At 36.1% G+C, this 14,088-nt stretch overlaps 2 protein-coding genes across 3 annotated transcripts in view; one reads left to right on the forward strand and one right to left on the reverse strand.

Moving 5' to 3' along the window:
• Nucleotides 1–8,033, reverse strand: part of slc36a1 (solute carrier family 36 member 1) — a 58,182-nt gene extending 50,149 nt beyond the window's left edge. Inside the window, exons 1-2 of one of the 2 annotated variants that reach the window (XM_042492810.2) lie at nucleotides 7,830–8,033; nucleotides 769–899 (exon numbers count right to left, since the gene is read on the reverse strand). In XM_042492810.2, the coding sequence (XP_042348744.1) occupies nucleotides 769–805 (37 nt within the window). In that variant the 5' untranslated portion in view covers nucleotides 806–899; nucleotides 7,830–8,033. Of the gene's footprint in view, nucleotides 1–768; nucleotides 900–7,825 lie in introns of both variants that reach the window. The other variant, XM_088080720.1, reaches the window with a different exon arrangement.
• A 1,200-nt stretch (nucleotides 8,034–9,233) lies between these two features.
• Nucleotides 9,234–13,608, forward strand: atox1 (antioxidant 1 copper chaperone). Its single transcript, XM_088080721.1, has 4 exons — nucleotides 9,234–9,394; nucleotides 11,143–11,218; nucleotides 11,813–11,961; nucleotides 12,693–13,608. The coding sequence occupies exons 1-3, from the start codon at nucleotides 9,389–9,391 to the stop codon at nucleotides 11,932–11,934; spliced, it is 204 nt and encodes a 67-aa protein (XP_087936847.1). The 5' UTR covers nucleotides 9,234–9,388; the 3' UTR covers nucleotides 11,935–11,961; nucleotides 12,693–13,608.
• The last annotated feature ends 480 nt before the right edge of the window (nucleotides 13,609–14,088 follow it).

Genomic DNA, 14,088 nt, shown 5'->3' on the forward strand with positions numbered 1-14,088 from the left:
AGGACTAAGGGTCAAAATTAGCTTTGACTTTTTTAGGTCAATGAAATCACTCCATGCCTTTCAGTATTGTTGGTTCAGTCAGAATATATTGATGCAAAACAAATGCACATTATTTGTTTTGGCTGTTTTAAAATGAGAAAAAAACAGAAAGGCTGCAGCTAAACTCGCCTGGTCACTGCTTGAACAAACAGTCAGCGGCTTCGGTGGAGCTGACTTTAGTGTCTTGTGACTCTAATCATCCTTTTGCACACAGACAGAAACTGTTAGGACATACAGTCAGTGTGGGAGGGATGAAGAGCAGAGTATTCATTGTTGCATCAGCGGGCAGAATCTCTGCTTACAGTGTGAAAACTCAGACTGAAGTGAAACTGAGGCCCATGTTGAGACTGCTTGATTTTGGGGAGGTATTGTATACGAACACACTCTCCCAGTGTTGCTCTGGACTCTGAGTATCACAAATAATTTGCTGTTATGGTTGATCTCAGGAAGAAATCACTGAATAAATAAAAATCACAGGTACACTGTTTTTATCACGATATGTTGAATATTTAATTGACGGTTGTGACCTGCTGCCGGACAAGACACCGGCCGCGCCAAAACAACGAAAGCTGCTTTGATGATTCAGTGTCTGCCTGCCAGTTGGGATTACATGTAATCCCACTGTGTCTCACTTTACATGAGACCATGTGCAACATACCCACAGTTCAATGCTGTTTGTGACCAAAGAATAGAATTATAATAATAATTTTACAATACTGTTTTCATTACCTTCACCTCGGGTGTCTACGTCGCTGGAGGCCATCATGTTGGTGGTTTGGTGGGCGGCTGGGCGTCGTCGCTCGCAGCCTCGCAGATCCTAATGCTGGGAGATCAGGGAGTGCAGCATTGACGGCTACCTGCTAAAAAGCACAGAGACAATTCAATGCAAGACTCTGTGAATCCAAACTGAGCTGAGCGAAGTCAAATACCACAATATTCTTGACCAAATACCACAATCTTGACATGCAATGAGATTGTAAAGCTGATGATTGCTGCATTCACACAATATTTGCATAATGAGATTTTCGACAAATAATCAACAGCATTATGGATATAAGGACTTAATGGGTTTGTTTGTTTGTTGATTAGCTTCTGTATTAAACTGTAGCTACTCCTCTCTAGGTCTCCATTATTTTCATTAACAATACTTCATTAACTACAGTACATAAAATCACACCCATAACATTCATACTCACAGTACAACTAAACTTATTACAGGACCAACACAAACTCAAAAAACATATGCATACAGAAGCTCTAAATAATGATTTAACTCTTCAATAGTTGAGAAAAGAACGTACCTGCACACTTATCCACTAAATTACAAGAAAAATTGGATGGATTATACATAGTTTTCTACACCTTGCGTTCCTTGTGTAAATAGACACAATCTTAACTTTTTGTGAAAACATATTGTACTTTCATAACACCTGGTAATGAATTCCAGGTCACCACTGCTCAATAACCCACTGTCCTCTGTATCAAACTACAGCAGGGCAACAGAAAACAACTCTCTGATGAATGTCGAGTAGAGTTATGATGTCTGTCCGTAAGAAAGAAAATGGCAGTTGACTATAAAGTATTTCAGGAGTTTTAGTTGCCGCAGCCTTTAAAATCAGGGATTTACTAATGATTTTACAAACATGATATCAATAAAATATCAATATATTGCTCAGCCCTCATTCCAACTTACTTTATAAAGGCAAAGTTGCAATAATTGATGGTGAAGAACTTATGGCAACAAAGACTGGCTGCTGCGTTGTCTAATGCCGCCTACGTCTCAGCCAAAAAGTTGCACTTGAACACACCATAAAGACTAAACCCAACGACCAACTAGCACGTACCCACTTAAAAAGATCCAAACCTTTGTCATTTCCTTTAGTCACTTATTATCCCTTTAATAACATGAATAAATTCTAAATCATAGTGGTTTCAAAAGGATTTTATAAAATGAAATCAATATATATTATGAGTAGGGCTGAAAATAATGAATATTTTCATCGTTGATTTATTTTCTCTATCAGTTTGAGATCAGATCCCTTAAATTGCTCTGCAGCCTTTCCTCCCTCTAACACCATATGCTTCTGGCTGACAGTTTGATGTGTTGGATGGCCTTTGAGCAAGGCACTTAACGCGCTGAGCCACGGTGTTACATAAGAGCAGCTGAGTGCAGTAAGTTCAGACAGAGTGCGTGAGAACGTCTTCATGACCTGTTGTGTTGCTGCTGCTGCTAATCACTCAAGGATTTGTTCAGTCTTCGCTCTACACCTGCTGATTCACTGCAGCCACGACAACAGAGAGGTGTGAACTATGCTGCCATTTTTTGCCACAATTTAAAGTGTTTGCATTTTCCAGCACTGATAAGTTTTCGTCTAGTGAACACACTTAATCTTCTTATCACAGCATTAGTGTTTGGTGTGTAATGAGTTCAGAACAACTTGTGAACCTGGTTGCTATTTACTAGGGCTGCACCTAACGATTATTTTTTCAATTAATCGATTAATCCATCGCTTATTTTTTTTAATTGATCTAACTATTATTTTTTTATTACTCAATATATATAGCAACAAGTTTATTGAAAATAACATTTTAAAACCTGTCATACATTGCAGGGCATTATTCCCCAACAAAAAACAGCCCAGTCTTAACTGGTAATCTGTGTTTTACAGTCTGATATAAAGTCTCTCCAAAACAAAATTAATGCAAGAGCTTGTTCCACTCAAGTAAAAGGAATGTAGTGTAATCTACATTTAGCAATCCAACAGCAAAATAAATAAAACAATGTAAAATTAAGGTTACTTAACAAAACAGTTACTCTTTGTTAAAGTAAAAACCTCAAATCTAGCAGCCCAACAAAACATCTTACAGTAAAATTAGTGAAATTTGAATAACACTATAACTTTTCTCTAACAGAAATAATTAAAACTATTTCATTCTTCCTGCATCAAAACAGTCCAGCTTTAACTTTAAGGCATATCGCTGCCTGCTGATGTAAGTGCTGTATTTTCATATTTATAAGCTCATATTCCACTCGTTTATGAAGATATACAAGCTCCTGCACAGCTGACAACCCCCGTCCTGTAAATGTCTGAAAATAAAATGCATTGTATCGGCAACTGATAGCATTCTGTCCGCAGAGACACAGGCAGATAGCTTTTGTTTTGAAAGGGAAGCAAGGAAGTTGAGGTAAAACAAACACCTTTAAATACAAAGGTGTTTGTTTGTTTGTTTGTCTCTCTCTGTCATCTCTGTGACAGAGAGAGACTTTAAACTGCAGTATAAAGTGGCACAGAGTCAACAAACGCGAGCATCACGCGTAAAAAAACGGCAAGCCACCATTTCTGTAGATGTTCTGCAGCTGACACGCAGCTCAGACGCGCCTGACACGCGCTGCTCAGGCGAGCAGTGTGCACGCTCTAACCTGATACACGAGCGCCAAAACAAGAAACAAGAAACAACACGCCCGGTGCTGCTCACGCTCTCATAATGCACGCTGTGTGAAACGGTGCGATGCGTCCACTCACGTTACGTGAATCGATGTATTCACGTAATCTATTACATCAACGCGTCGCTCCAGCCCTAATATTTACAGCATGAACTTAAACGCTCCAAAAATCGAACAAAACACACAGATTAGCACTGTGTGTGCAGTAAAGCCAAATAATGATGTACTTTTAAGAGAATCCACAAGCCCAGAAACATGATTCCCCCTGCAGGCAGTTCCTCTGTGACAGTTCAGTACTCAACTTACGGCCCTGGGTCCAAATCTGGCCCCCCATAAGGTGCTGGATGGTCCCCCAACCATTTTCTGATTCACAATAAAAATAAAATGTTTGTACTTTTAGTATACATAACATGCTAGAGTGCATAAAACAGCATCAATTTATTTATGTTAAAAAAATGTGTCAGTGGAGGATCCCCTGCCCCCCACCCTGACAGAGGTCCCAGCAAAGATCCTAGAAACATCCTAAAATCCTGGAATTGAACTGGAATCCTAGAAGGGCCTAAAATCCTAGTCACTTCTTAAATATCCTAAAATCCTGGAGACTTACTATCTTAGAATTGCCTAAAATCCTAGAAATGTCCTAAATCCCTGAATCGTCCTAAAATCCTAAAAATGTCCTTTAATCATCGTAAATCATAAAAAAAATGTCCTAAAATCCTGGAAACATGTCGGGCCTGCTGCGACTGGCCTCTGGCCTCCTGTCATTTTGTAAAAGTGGCCTCCAAGCGAAGTAAGCGGAGTGTCCCTGCTCTGAGGGATGAGTCGACTTTCAGCGGCGCTTCAGTGAGCGTGCAGAAAAGTCATGTGACTTTCACAACAACCACAAAGAGACTGTGAGCAGGCTGCGGTCTCTGGATCATGAGCCACTCAGCCACTTTCACATTGTGCCGAGACATGAGAGGCCCAAACGAAGCACCATGGAAATGCAAATAGCACGGTGAGCGATTTCTGGCTGCAGCACTTTAAACTGAAACAAAAAAAGCCATTAAGATGTTGAGCATCTTTCTAATGCGCAATGACAAATTCATTACTTATCTGTCAAAACAAAAACTAATTTCCTTCAGAGAAAAATAAACTGCAGCCTCTTCAGCAAAGGTCAGCACAACATTTTCAGACTCTGAATCATAAATCTTTACTTGATAATGTTGCACTGGTTTTACAGCCAGCTGGCTCAGTTAAATATCATTTATTCTCTCATTTATTCTCAGTTAAAAGTCATTACATTCTACAAGTTTTTCTCAATCTGTTGATTCGTTATCTGCTGCTGAACATCATTTTTTCCTACCACTGTCGTATTTTATTTGTATGTATACTTATCAGAGCTGCAGCTAATGATTATTATTCATTATCGACTGCACAGTGTATTTCCAAAACTGGTGAAAATGCCCTATGTAGTATACTGGAGATTTCTTTGACCTTGAAATATTTCCTTTTATGATTGTAAAGTCGTCTACAGGCCTACTGGATGAAATTCAACTTCACTGCTAAGAGATGCATGTTGGATAATTTGCATAATTAGTATAATAAGCTTAAAAAACAAACATCCAGTCTCATGTGAACATTTTGTCTTTTGTGTGTCAGTCTCTTCATGTACCGTCTCACACCTGCTAATTTAAACTCCAAAAATCACCTTCAAAAGGCGACTAAAGGCCAATAATAGTTATTTCCTGAAGTGATACCCTTTTTTTGTACACAATGTATTAAATTTTGCTTATAAGGAAAGGTTGCTAACAGATGAATTTCTGGACATCAAAAACATGTACTTAGACTCTTACATTAACTGTCTAAGTTAACCATAAACAAAATTAAAGTCAATTTTCTTCATTTTGGTGATTAATAAGCTTACTGAGCGAATTAGAAAAATTGCCCAACATGCAAGTCTTGGCAACAAAGCTGAACTTCATCCACTCCGCCCATAGATGACATTTCAATCATACAAAGTTCATAGGAAACAATATTTCTAGGTTTGACCATTGAACACCTGGATTAACATAAATTTCCTTATTCTGCGGTCAGACGCCTTTTACAAGCATTTCAACCTCTCAAAGTGAGAAAACTGGTTTGACTTCTTTTGAACAAATGGGGGAAATACTTGGCAAGAAGAGGCCTGCAAATTGTGAAAAACTAAACAAAAACAAAAACAAATGAGGGAAACAAATAAACAATTTGAATAAATAAACAAATACTTGACAAACATATTGCATTGCCCTGTCTTTTTCAGTCCTTTCTGACTGAGACTGAAAGTGAAACCATGGTTAAGTTTCACTTTAAGTCTTGATTACTTTGTGAACAGATGTTTTGGTATAGTTTTGCTGGTCACCAATCAATCAATAAGTCAGTATGTTAACCATTTTCCATGAAACCATGCGATAAAAAAGGCTTTCTCCATTATTTCAAGGTTTCACAGATACAGTTGAAATACTGTATAACTGATATACAAATGGTCTTTTTGAGGGTGAAATAGTCATTTGATATTACTTATTTTACACAACCAACAGTCCAAAATCCTCAAATGTTCCTTTTACAAAGTGATAAAACAGAGAAAAGCAGCAAATCCTGAAATACTAGTTTTAAATGCAGAGAAATCCAAGTACATGTTACTCTCCGCCTCCACCACTGACTCTGACTTTCCTACCATTAAATCTTTAAATGGGACATATATTATTCCTGCTGAGTCATACAAATACGACCTTGGCTTGAAGATCCATATTTGACATTTGACCCAAACATTAAACTCAGCTTCCTGTATGTAATTAACCATTTGAGACCTGGATGGACATCACTTTACTTGTGCTGCATTCAAATGCCTTTAACAAGTATTTAAACCTTTGAAAGCTGAACAAATTGAGTATATATATATATATATATATATATATATATATATATATATATATATATATATACATATATATATATATATACACATAAAATAAATAAATAAATAAAATAAATTTGGGAAAAGTGAGACAGGGGTGGGGATATGTCAGTGTTACTTTTATGTACTCCTTTAAAACTTTATTATTACAGTAGTTTTTGCAACTTTATTTTATGGCAGGAGCTACTTTATTTGCAACTGGAGATCATTTAATAATTTTGTATTTTAGTAGTTTACAGTAGTTTAGGAGATTTCTAAATATGGAGATATATATTGTGTATACAGCCCTAAACATTGTGATATTAAATTTTGTTTTCACTGTTTCATGTTGTTGTCATGCTGGTGTTTACTTTATTTTACATTATAACAGTATTTTATTAAACTTTATTATAAGAGTAGTTGATGTAACTTTATCTTATTTAAGAACTTTGTATTTTAGTAGTTTACAGCCGTTTAGAGGAGATTTCAATATCAATACCTAAAAATATTGTGACATTATTTAAAAGCCATATATCGCCCAGCCCTAAGTTAGATTATAGGCACATGCTTACCCACACACGCATGCACACAAACACACACACCTTGCAAACATCCTTTTTGATTGTGTTAACTGACCTGTTTTCACTGTTCTTATTTCATGTTGTTGTTGTCATGTTGGTGTTTATTAGTTTTGTCAATGCCCTGTCTTTTGTCTTGCAATAAAAATATACAACAAAATAGAAAAAAGAAAGGTCTGAATGTCAATAATAAACCTGACATTGAATGCATCCTCCAGTGTTTACTGATGATAAGATGAAACAGCACATCCTGTGTACGCACAGGGCAGATGACAAAACTAAAATCCGTCTCTTTATGTTCAAAATGGAAAAAAAACACAAGCAAACATTGCAGATCTGCCCAGGCAAACAGTACAATCTGCACTTTTACAAACGTGCTAATCTTTGACCAGAAGACAGTGTGTGAGTGTCTCTGTCGCTTCATTGGACCGGCTGATAACACAAACAGCCAGGACAAACATCAGTGATGCGATCTGCCAGGAAACTGCACCATCAAATGAGCTTATGATTAATGGTGTTGCGCTGGGAGAGCTGTTAAATTAGACTGTGAACACACACACACACGCACACACACACACACACACACACACACACACACGCACACATACACACACTGACAGACTGAAATAGCAAGAAAGGAAGACGTGGGCCAAAAATGGGAGTTGGTAGCGTTAGGTTGGACGTGTTAGCATGAAGATAGCTAGCTTTATTTGACTCATTTCGACGCAGCAGCTCGGCTAACGCTATGTGTCATTTAGCGATGTTAGCTAACGTTAGCTATGATATATGTTCCGATGCCATCTTTGTGTCCGTAAACACCCCAAAGAAACGGCGCGGGTGAAGAGCCACCTACCTCGGGGTTGTTTTCTGTCCTCTCTCGGTCTCGGGCCCGGCTGTAGCAGACGTTAACGCCTCCGCGGACCGTTTATTTCCCTCTAAAAGCCGTCATGTCTGGTTGAATTCAGCGGGGGAGACGGAGCCGTGATTGAACGCCGGACAGTCGGCGGCTCTGCTGCTGTTCAGCGCCGCGTCCGCGAGACAGGGGTGTGCTCACGTGACCCACCCGACGCGCTTATGTCACGTTCTCTCGTCTGTGTTCGACGTTCTGTTGCCATAGATACAGATTATATGTTTGAAATATTGTTGTGTTTAGGCTAGTGCGCTAGAATAAACAAAGGGCTCTGGTTTGGGCTAAAGTTTTAACATGATAATAATAATAATAATAATAATAATAATAATAATAATAATAATAATAATAATAATAATAATAATGTCTTTTAAAAGTATTACTTGTTCTTATTTTCAGTTTTTTAATCTCCTTCCACTTGGCACTTTCACTTATATAATGTTGTACTGTATTAATAATTAAAGGTTGAATAATAATAATAATAATAACTAGGGATTTTAAATTTATTTCATTTAAGATAATTGGAAAAAAGCACGTTTGGAAACTTGTTCTTGTTTTTAGTATTCTTAATTTGTCTCCACTTTCACTTGAATTTTGTATGTACAGTCTCTTGAGAATTAGACCCGTGTCTCGGTGAATAAACAAAGGTAGAAATATATAAATAAACAAATAAATGATAAGAATAAAATAAAATAAAATAAAATAACGCCAAGAAGATGGAAACATAGTAGACTCGGACGAACCAAGGAAACTATAAATAAAGGTTCCTTGGACATTTCTTTGTGCCTCCTCAGTAATTATCATTTTCCTTGTTATTACTATTATATTTATTCATTGATTTTTGCCTCCGTCACACTCGTTAATAAAAGTACGTTTCGGTCAAATCTGTATTCCGCGAAGAGGAAAAAACTAAGAAAATTCTACATCAGAGCTTTTATTTTGAAGAAGATATACGTTTAGAAGCGCTTGATTTGTTTCCCGGGGCGGCCAGGCTGCACTTGGAGATTATCTACGGAGTGTATATTTTGATTATTTCACCTTCTTCTTGTATAATTTACTCTAATAACTACGTAAAAAATAGAGTAAATACTACAAAAGTCTTGAAATGTGCAGTAAAAAGACAAAGTAACGTCACCCGGGTGCTTTGGGTGAAGCTAGTGAAGTAGAAGTAGAACCGGTTAACTTTCACAACAAAACAAAGCAAATTTTTACAGCACATTTTGTTTCCATTATACGTCATATTATCTCTAAATAAACATATTCGGCGTTCATAATTGCCCTTAAAAACGTCTCAATATAAAAAAAAGTCAATTTACAAATAAGTTTTGCTCCTTTTTTTCCACACCGGAAATCCTGTTTCCTCGTTGACCACAGGGAGCTTCACACTCAGCAGCTAACCGGTAACGTCGGTAAACATTTCTGGAGGTTTTCACGGCACTTGCGTTACCTGCAGGTCACCCAGAGGCAAAAGTCCACATCTGGTTTTACGCCACATCACGTCCAACATGACTGTAAGTTAACGTCGTTATTTTAGCGTAAATTTAACTTCAGAGCTGCGAAGTTTAGTTAGCATCTCCTCTCCGCTTTGCTAAGTAGCCTGTAAGCTAGTCCTCAAGCTCGCTTTAGTTGACAATCAAGTCTATCGATTACCGAAGTTAGAAGCCAAAATCGATTCTGTTCGTTGACTTGATTCAGCAATACCGTGCATTTAAAGTTAGCAGTAATGACTCAAAGCGGTAATAACTGTTTATAAGCCGGTGTTGCTGGATTTGATGTCGATTTTTAACTACACGTAATACGCATGTAACTACATGTATCATATAATCAACAATGGAAACGCTGATATCATCACATTACATGTTTATTACACTAAAATATTATATATGACCTCATATCATGTGATCTTTAGTTATTGTTTATGCTACAATAGGTGATGACGTCATTGATATATTGACACATTTGATAAATAAATCATTAGAGCCATTTATGTCAAAAAGACATGGCTTTTTGTTTTTTCTGTTCTTAATATACCTGAGATTTTTTAATGAAAGTTTTGTCTTACTTTGGAGAAATGTGTCTACTGGAAAATAACGCCAAAAAGCTGTCATGTATACAATTACTACTATTGTTGTTGTTGTTGTTGTTAATGGCCAAATTGCATATCCATAAATGAAAATACACAGGTAACAAACTGTGCATGACCCTTTGAAATCTGGGCAAATTGACTTCATCTTCAAGAGAAGAAGGCAACTTTTCAGAAGAAATGACCCAGATATTACCAAGACATTAATTTTGTGCAAGAAATCTACCAAATTTATTTGAAAAAGTTTTTAAAAAAAAAAACATAAAAAGGGAAATAACTACAAAAACTACTTATAAATTCTAGTATTTCTATTTAAAATATTTTTAATTATATAATTAGGATAACATTAAATATAGTTCTGTGAGAATTGTTCCTTAGCATTTTTAAAAATATTTTTCTAAGTCTACTTGTTTTCTGGAATTTATGGGAGATTTTTTGCCAAATTGCTCATTGCTTTATTCCTCATTTAATTTGAAAGAAATAAAACCAATTTGCTTCGAGAAAACTTGTGAAAGGCGTCTAAAGGTAGCACAAGAAAAATGATTTTGATCCAAGTTTCAAAGGGTTAATGACCTTTAGTAATGAGTTCAAACAATACTTATGTTAAGCTTTCTACTTTAAAATAAAGTTACATTTAAGGATTATAAATGTTTTTTTTAATGTATTTTATAAATGTAGAGAAATCAAGTCTCTCTTGAAGTGGCTTCTCCAGTAAACACATTTAAAATGTGAGAAGTTTTTATTATAAAAAATAAAGGTTGAAATAAAGAGGAATAACTACCCTGTTATAAGATGCAGCGACAGTGACTCAGCACATTCTTTCTGTCAAACACATGAGTCAAGTTTTCAAACTGCGTACACTGAAAGGATGTTGACTCTGGCTGGTAATATTACATCAGAGCGCTCTCATATTTTAGGAATATCTCATTTTGCCGTCACACATTAGATTTAGTCTTTATTCAGCAGTTTAAGGAGCTCTTTTGTTCCCCAGTTCATCAGAGTTTGCACGTTTGTAACGCCATATGTGCGATGTAGGGTTTGTTGTGTGGTTTGGTTGAATGTTGTTATGTGTTTATGTGCAGCAGTGTTTGTCTGAGGATGCAAGACAAATTTGGGGATTTTTTTTTCTTCTTATATAAAAGTTTGGCAAATTGAAAATGAATTTTTCTCTCACAGAAACACGAGTTCGAGGTGGCGATGACGTGTGAGGGATGCTCGGGAGCGGTGACCAGAATCCTCAGCAAGCTGGGAGGTGAGAGAATAAATTTATATAATTGATTTAATTTAAATTTTAAAAAAATAAATATTGATATAAAGGTGCCGTATATCTGCCATTAATTCCATCCAAGTGTGTTCTCTTCAGAGACTAAATACATACATGTGCAATAAGATAATACTTTCTTTGCATATTTTTAAAGAAATTCTTCTCTTAAAGTAAAAAATACGTTCAAGTTTATTTTTCATTAAATGCGAGAAGAGTCAGCTTGTGAGTGGCGTTGACGAGAATAAATATCTGCAGACAGCAGTTATTAGGTTAAATATTTAGTGTTCAAACATTATATTTAACCCCTTTAAACCTGAGCGAATTGGTTTGATTTCTTTTGAAAATGGTGGGAAGAAGCCAATGAGCAATTACCTTAAGATAATCAAAAAAAATAAAAAATAAAAAATAAATAAAAATTGCAACAAAAAACCCATAAAAGATTTGGAAAAAAACAGTGAAAAGAAAAAGAAAAAGAACCTAAAAAGTGCTTAAAAAATCCTCATTCAGTCTGTTTGATTGTGTCTTTGGTGATTTTGCTGCTTGATTCAAACAAAGTGCCTCGTTGTTCTTTTGCGTTCTCAGTCGAGTTTGAGATCGACCTGCCGAAGAGACTGGTGTGGATCGAGAGCGACAAAGACGTGGCCGACCTCACGGAGGCACTGAAGAAATCCGGGAAGGAGGTCAAGTACAACGGCACTAAATGAAGGAATCCGCTTCACGTAGAAAAACAGGTGACACGACGGGAGAAAATGTCAAAGTCCGTGTAGATTTATTTTCATGATCTCCATAAACCCACTGTACATCTGAAGTGTTTTTTTGTGTTATGTTACTAGAGTTTCAGTAAAAAAATGTATTTTTTATAAAAGTTACCTAAAAAAAAACTTCAATCCTTAAAACCTGAGCAAATTGGCTTGATTTATCTAAAAAACCAGGGAGGAAGGCAGCGAGGAACTTAGGAAGAAATGACCTAAAAAAATAGGTTGGGGTAGTCAAAACAAACAGGGATATAACCTGAAAAAAATGTATCAAATAATTGAACTTTTGTAATATAATTTTAATTGTATAATTTTGATCACAACAATATCGTTTTCAGGACATTTTCTCTAGCTCTTTTATTTCCATATATGTTTTCATATTTTATTTTATCAGTATATATTTTTAAATAGAATTTTCTACATTTCTTACCAAGTTTCTCGTTGCCTTTTTTTAAAAAAGACATTCACCCAAATTTGTGGAAAGATTTAAATACTTGTTTTAGGCGTCTCAAATCAGTTCAGCACAAGAAAAGTGACGTCAGTCCGGGTGAATTTTACTAATTTTATTTTATCTCTCTGTGCAAAGTTGAATTCACACTGAGTATATTAGTCCTGCGAGTCTCGACTGTTCGACTGTTATAGATTTTAAACTCAACAGCATGAGTCAGCGAACTTTCTCCATCTATATGTTTGTGCTTTATTTTTAGGAGGTCATTGCTGCTGATGCAAAGTGAAGATTTAAGCTGGAAGTCAAATCTGATGGATGCTGAACCCCCCCCCCCTTACGCTCATACGCACAAAATAAAAAATAAAAAACAACCCTCGGATGCAGATCTTCTGTCAGTATTGTGATTAAAAACAAGCCCGTAATGTTACGATCTTTGCACTTACAATCTGTGAAAGGAGAACACGTCTCGTGTTTGTGCCGCGTTTTTCTCTGCTTCAGTTTGTCGTTCGTGTGATGACGGAAGACGTGATTCTCAGTCACTTTCCAACATGCCAACATAGACCAACATGGATTTGATGGGTAATTTTATTATTATTTTTTAATCGCAGCTTTCTGATTGTGGTCTATTTTTTTGTTTTAATCACACATTCATTTGTATGATAAATAAGAGTTAGGGTCGGACAGTGTCGTCTTATATGATCTTAAATATGAACTCCAGCTGTTGAATTAAAAAAAATGGGATGCACAAATGTATTTTCCGGAAATGTAAAACGAACTGCAGACTCGTAGCTTTTGTTCTCCTGGACTTTTCCTCAGTTTTACTACATTTGTTTGATTTGATATGATACGAATTCGTCTGTAGATCTGCATCGGGGGGGAAACTCGGTCCGTGTCTTCCCTTCAGGGACCATCTGCTGGACGTGAATCTGTAAACCTGCTTCCTCTCAGCCTCGTCACACCGACACTACAATAATTAATACTACAGCTCACGTAAATCATGTTGATGTTTACTAACAATTCATTTTGTTTTCTATTAACATGAAGCCCTCGTTGGAATTCATAATGGGTTTTTTTTCTGTTTTTTTGGGGAAATGATAATCACCCTGTCCTGTGCTTTTGTAATAGTCTTTATGTTGTGTGTACACACGTGAAATAAAATCACTTCTGCCTCACTATGTCACAGTCCTCCATCTTGTTTTTATTTTATTTTATTTTATTTTATTTTATCTGTATGTCTCCAGCAGGTCACTCTACATTTTCATCACTGCTTTTTGGGCAATAAAATAATTTAAAATAATTAACAAAAACAGAAATAAACACAACGAAATATGAATGATTGCAAAAGAAAGAAAAAAAAATACATTTGACAGATGCAAAAACAAAGAAAGAATTTACTCAACACGAGGTCATTTATTTTTAAATGTGTGACAGTTTTGGATGAAAAACATGGACTTGGTTTATATTATTGTAAAAGAAATGTCTTATAAATGATTTAAAGAATCTTTTTTACCGTCACAGTGGCAGAAATGATCCTCCATACATGTAAGCGTGTTTTGCTGATACAACATGAGACAGAATAAGTGTTTGTATGTTCACATAAAGTGATCACAGACTCTGTATGTTTGGTATGTGAGCATGTAATGTTTTACACGTAA

The sequence above is a fragment of the Plectropomus leopardus genome, chromosome 8 (assembly GCF_026936395.1).
Source record: "Plectropomus leopardus strain MGB_pleo_1.0 chromosome 8, ASM2693639v1, whole genome shotgun sequence".
NCBI classification, from domain to species: domain Eukaryota; kingdom Metazoa; phylum Chordata; class Actinopteri; order Perciformes; family Serranidae; genus Plectropomus; species Plectropomus leopardus.